This window comes from Perca flavescens, chromosome 14, assembly GCF_004354835.1.
Source record: "Perca flavescens isolate YP-PL-M2 chromosome 14, PFLA_1.0, whole genome shotgun sequence".
Taxonomy (NCBI): domain Eukaryota; kingdom Metazoa; phylum Chordata; class Actinopteri; order Perciformes; family Percidae; genus Perca; species Perca flavescens.
The window spans coordinates 3,947,197-3,953,355 of record NC_041344.1 but is presented as its reverse complement, the minus strand read 5'-3'; the positions used below and the strand labels follow the sequence as shown (position 1 = coordinate 3,953,355).

Genomic DNA, 6,159 nt, shown 5'->3' with positions numbered 1-6,159 from the left:
GCAAAAGAAAGCTACAGGATTACTGTAGGGGATTTGATAAATGGCTGGTTTAACAGATGATTAGAAAACAGTGTGATAATTAACAGAATATATTGACATGCTAACCAAACATATATAGGCAACCTTTGCACTAAGTCTTTGTGAAAAGAAATAGGTATCGCTACCGTGACGGTGGCTATGTGCCCCATGACAGACAGTCTAATATTTCATCTGATTATGATGTTTGTCTGAGGGGAAAGATAAACCAAGCCATTTTGGAGCGTTTTTTTGGCTCCTATCACATTATTACTGTGAGCTCATGTTTCACTCTGCAACTTTGCATCTCAAATGAAAAAACACAACCGAAGACAGATGTATAAATAGCTCCTAAATGTCTTTTGAGCAGTATAACAAAGTTATAATGACATAAACATAAGAAAAAAAGGAAACACTTAGGAATTTGTTTATATATATATATATATATATATATATATATATATAGATATAGATATAGATATATACACACACACACACATATATATATTCTCATAGAAATATGGATTTTTCTCAACTCCAGTCCATTATCCTCAGATTTGTCAATTGTAACCTGCTCGAAGATTTTGGTTCAGCATTTTCAGCAGGTAATACATTTCGATTACTGTTATTAATTTATCATGTGCACAGCAATCACAAAGAAGCAGTCGTTCCATGTATTTACTGTTATTCAAGGCTGATGTAATCCTATCAATACGTTTCAAAAAAATAAGCCACAATAAATAAAATACACATTCCATCAGTCTCAGGTTCAGAAGGGTCTCCGGTCTGGTCATCAGTCTCTGGTTGTAAAAGTGGATGTGAGTTCCTGGCTGGTTCTGGTCCTCCACAGTCCTCTCCATCAGCTTCTGTTTCCATGTGTTGAGTTTGTCTCTGATGAAGCTGTGAGGACTGAGCTTCCTCTTCATCATCTTCACTCTTCACAGGGACAGGAGTGAATGGGAACTTGGTGATATCAGCCTCCTCCAGTCCTTGAAGCTGCTCTCCCTCCTGACTGCTCCACAGTTCCTCCTGTTCCTCTTTAATGTGTGGGGGGGGCTCTGGCTCCTGCTGGTCCACACTGGAGCTACACTCCTGCTGCTCAGGGGGAACCTCTTCTTTAACCACCGACAGCTGCTCAACATCTGTTCCTGAGTTCCTGGCTGGTTCTGGTCCTCCACAGTCCTCTCCATCAACTTCTGTTTCCATGTGTTGAGTTTCTCTGATGGCTGGAGGCTCTGTCTCGCTCTTCTCCTCAGTTTGACTCTGATAAGGCTGTGACGACTGACAACCAACACATTCATGTTTTATGACACGACCACTATGGGCAAATCTTTTATCACAAACACAGCATGTGTATGTTCTCTCTCCTGTGTGAACTGCCACGTGGCGTGTCAGTTGTGTCTTCTGTATAAATCTTTTAACACATCACATCACAATGGCCAGCTATATCTTTTCTCTCCCGTATGAGTTCTTAAGTGTCTATACATTTTCTTTCTGTGTAAAAGATTTCTTACAGATTGAGCTGAGGTTTTTCCCATGTATGAGTTAACATGTGTTTTTTAAGAATTGACTTGAGGCCAAATCTTTTATCACAAACTGAGCAGCTGAAAGGTTTGTCTCCTGTATGAGTTCTCATGTGTGTCTTCAGATTATACCCGTTTCCAAATCTTTTATCACAAAGTAAGCAGCTGAAAGTTTTTTCTCCTGTGTGACTCAACATGTGTCTCTTCAGGGTTCCATTTTCAGAGAAAGCTCTACCACACTCAGAGCAGCTGAAAGGTTTTTCTCCTGTGTGAATTCTCATGTGTCTCTTCAGATGTTCCTTCTGGCCAAATCGTTTATCACACTCAGAACAGCTGAAAGGTTTCTCTCCTGTGTGGAATCTCATGTGTTTCTTTAAACTTCCATTCTCTGAAAAAGATTTTTTACAGACTGAGCAGCTGAAAGGTTTTTCTCCTGTATGAGTTCTCATGTGTGTCTTAGAATTTCCCTTTAAATCAAATGGTTGGATGAATTTTTTCTTACATGTTGAGTCATGTTTCAGAGAGTTTAAAGCTGACTGAGGTTCTCTGGTCTCCTTCCAATCAGCACTGTCATCAGTCTCAGGATCAGAAGAGTCTCCAGTCTGGTCTTCAGTCTCTGGTTGTAAAAGTGGATGTGAGTTCCTGGCTGGTTCTGGTCCTCCACAGTCCTCTCCATCAGCTTCTGTTTCCATGTGTTGAGTTTGTCTCTGATGAAGCTGTGAGGACTGAGCTTCCTCTTCATCATCTTCACTCTTCACAGGGACAGGAGTGAATGGGAACTTGGTGATATCAGCCTCCTCCAGCCCTTGAAGCTGCTCTCCCTCCTGACTGCTCCACAGTTCCTCCTGTTCCTCTTTAATGTGTGGGGGGGGCTCTGGCTCCTGCTGGTCCACACTGGAGCTACACTCCTGCTGCTCAGGGGGAACCTCTTCTTTAACCACCAACAGCTGCTCAACATCTGCAGGAAACAGAATCAAATACAGACAACTGTTTAGACAGTACTTTTTGCTAACTATTTCGCCTGTTTAGACAGTACTTTTAGCTATGTAAACTGTTTAGTCAATACTTTTAGATATATCAAATGTTTAGACAGTACTATTAGCAGCTGAATGTTTTCTTACATCTTGAATCATGTTTCAGAGAGTTTAAAGCTGACTGAGGTTCTCTGGTCTCCTTCCAATCAGCACTGTCATCAGTCTCAGGTTCAGAAGAGTCTCCAGTCTGGTTTTCAGTCTCTGGTTGTAAAAGTGGATGTGAGTTCCTGGCTGGTTCTGGTCCTCCACAGTCCTCCCCATCAGCTTCAGTGTTTATATGACCAACACATTTATGTGTTTTGACATCAGAACTCCAGCCAAATCTTTTATCACAAACACTGCAGCTGAATCTTTTCTCTCCTGTGTGGACTACTGCCATGTGTGACCGTAAACTTCCACTCTGTGTAAAAGATTTCTTACAGACTGAGCAGCTGAAAGGTTTTTCTCTTGTGTGGACTCTCATGTGTGAGTGTAAACTTCCACTCTGTGTAAAAGATTTCTTACAGACTGAGCAGCTGAAAGGTTTTTCTCTTGTGTGGACTCTCATGTGTTTATATAAATCTCCTCTCTGTGTAAAAGATTTTTTGCAGACTGAGCAGCTAAAAGGTTTCTCTCCTGTGTGAGTTCTCATGTGTGAGTGTAAACTTCCTCTCTGTGTAAAAGATTTTTTACAGACTGAGCAGTTAAAAGGTTTCTCTCCTGTGTGGATTCTGACATGTCTCTTCAGGTTTCCTTTTTCAATAAAAGCTTTACCACACTCATAGCAGCTAAAAGGTTTTTCTCCTGTGTGAGTTATCATGTGATCTTCCAGATTTGACTTGCTGCCAAATTTCCTCTGACACTCAGAGCAGCTGAAAGGTTTTTCTCCTGTATGGACTGCCGTGTGTTTCTGTAAATCTGCACTCTGTGTATAAGATTTATTACAAACAGAGCAGCTAAAAGGCTTCTCTCCTGTGTGAATTCTTAGATGTATTTGTAAATGTCCACTCTGTGTAAAAGATTTATTACAAACAAAGCAGCTAAAAGGCTTCTCTCCTGTGTGGATTCTCATGTGTTTTTTAAGAGTTGACTTGTGGCCAAATCTTTGCTTACAAACTGAGCAGCTAAAAGGTTTTTCTCCTGTGTGAGTTTTCATGTGATCTTCCAAATTTGACTTGCGGCAAAATTTCCTCTGACACTCAGAGCAGCTGAAAGGCTTCTCTCCTGTGTGAGTCATCATGTGTCTTTTCAGGAGTGGCTTGCGATCAAAACTCCTCCCACACTCAGAGCAGCTGAATGTTTTCTTACATCTTGAATCATGTTTCAGAGAGTTTAAAGCTGACTGAGGTTCTCTGGTCTCCTTCCAATCAGCACTGTCATCAGTCTCAGGTTCAGAAGAGTCTCCAGTCTGGTCTTCAGTCTCTGGTTGTAAAAGTGGATGTGAGTTCCTGGCTGGTTCTGGTCCTCCACAGTCCTCTCCATCAGCTTCTGTTTCCATGTGTTGAGTTTGTCTCTGATGAAGCTGTGAGGACTGAGCTTCCTCTTCATCATCTTCACTCTTCACAGGGACAGGAGTGAATGGGAACTTGGTGATATCAACCTCCTCCAGCCCTTGAAGCTGCTCTCCCTCCTGACTGCTCCACAGTTCCTCCTGTTCCTCTTTAATGTGTGGGGGGGGCTCTGGCTCCTGCTGGTCCACACTGGAGCTACACTCCTGCTGCTCAGGGGGAACCTCTTCTTTAACCACCAACAGCTGCTCAACATCTGCAGGAAACAGAATCAAATACAGACAACTGTTTAGGCAATACATGTAGGTAACTATTTCAAATGTTTAGTCGGTACGTTTAGCTAACTAGGGAGTAATCCCGCTAGCTGTGTTAGCATTGTTGACCGTGTTAGCAGGTTTAGCCACTTTAGCTAGCCGCTGCCTTTCAGGCTCTATCATCTCCCCGGTTGCGCGTGTACTGCATCTCCATGGATGTCTTAGCTATTAGCTCATCTTAGACTAAACTGCTATTATTGTGGACTGGAGCATGTGAAGGCATTAAGCAGGTTAGAGCTGCCAATCTACCAACAGTCAACAGCTTCCTGCTATAACATCTTACTGTTTAGTCAGTAGTTTTAGCTAGTATTTAAACTGTTTAGTCAGTACTTTGAGCCAACTATTACAACTGTTTAGTTAGTACTTTTAGACAGTGTTGGGTGTAACGCGTTACAGTAACGTAACTACTTTTTTTCAGGAAAAAGCAAAGTAACGCGTTACTACTGAAAATTTGGTAACGAAACGTAGTTCCTTTTTCAATTCGGCGCAACGTTACTTTTCTCAGGGAAAGATTTGACCACGACACTCTCAGCTGCACGCTCACAAGCTCCACGCGGTACGTGACAGAGGCTGGTAGTAGCGGAGCAATGCTGCAGCCAACGCTAGCTAATTTTTGAGAGCGTTTTTAGCTTTGTGGCTTTTTACTGGACGCCGCTCTGAGCGGAGAGCTCTGTGACACACGCCACTACATCGCTGAGGACTGGCAGTTAAATCGGCCATCCTACAAACAGAGCACGCCAGGCAGACACACAGCTGACAACCTCACAGATGGAGGCGGTGGAGATGGGCTCATACATAGGTTAGGCTACACGCAGCGGACCTCTGTGGACTTGTGTCGGTCGCACGGACACGCAAGGACTTCCAGAAAAGAGGCTGCATGCGTCTATGACAATGCCCGGACCATCGTGACTGCGCGACCAGTACTACAAGTAGATATGGACATTACACATTAACACCGATGACCTGCCGATGTGCATTCAACCCACGCTGGACTTGTTCATAATGAAACAGCAGTCACTCTGTGAGGAGAGAACCTGCAGTGTAGCCTAGCTAGTTCAGACCCTTCACTGATAAACCAGAGATTGGCTTTATGGTCAAAGATAGCTTTTGTATAAAATAACTTCAGTCTCTGCCAGAGACGCCTGCTTTTAAAGGTAACGTAAAAGTAACGAGTAAAGTAAAAAAGTTACTTTCCATCGGGGGTAACTAAGTAAAGGATTACTTTTTTAAGAAGTAACGAGTAACAAGCAAACACTACTTTTTAAAAGTAACTTCCCCAACACTGCTTTTAGATAACAATTTCAACTGTTTAGACAGTACTTTAGCAGCTGAATGGTTTCTTACATCTTGAATCATGTTTCAGAGAGTTTAAAGCTGACTGAGGTTCTCTGGTCTCCTTCCAATCAGCACTGTCATCAGTCTCAGGATCAGAAGAGTCTCCAGTCTGGTCTTCAGTCTCTGGTTGTAAAAGTGGATGTGAGTTCCTGGCTGGTTCTGGTCCTACACAGTCCTCTCCATCAGCTTCTGTTTCCATGTGTTGAGTCTGTCTCTGATGAAGCTGTGAGGACTGAGCTTCCTCTTCATCATCTTCACTCTTCACAGGGACATGAGTGAATGGGAACTTGGTGATATCAGCCTCCTCCAGCCCTTGAAGCTGCTCTCCCTCCTGACTGCTCCACAGTTCCTCCTGTTCCTCTTTAATGTGTGGGGGGGGCTCTGCCTCCTGCTGGTCCACATTGGAGCTACACTCCTGCTGCTCAGGGGGAACCTCTTCTTTAACCACCAA

General features: G+C 43.1%; 2 protein-coding genes across 2 annotated transcripts in view; both read right to left on the bottom strand.

The window, feature by feature from the left end:
- Positions 1-5,776, bottom strand: part of LOC114567668 (gastrula zinc finger protein XlCGF71.1-like) — a 20,532-nt gene extending 14,756 nt beyond the window's left edge. The window contains exon 1 of the mRNA XM_028596777.1: positions 5,730-5,776. The gene's annotated coding sequence lies outside the window, so the exon portion shown is untranslated. The remainder of the gene's footprint in view (positions 1-5,729) is intronic.
- Positions 2,766-5,779, bottom strand: LOC114567664 (gastrula zinc finger protein XlCGF8.2DB-like; the record flags this gene model as incomplete). The annotated part of the gene is made up of 2 exons (XM_028596774.1): positions 5,708-5,779; positions 2,766-3,849 (listed from the first exon to the last, which is right to left on the bottom strand). A coding segment is annotated over exon 2 (1,026 nt), but the record flags the coding sequence as incomplete, so codon positions are not given.
- Positions 5,780-6,159: the final 380 nt, after the last annotated feature.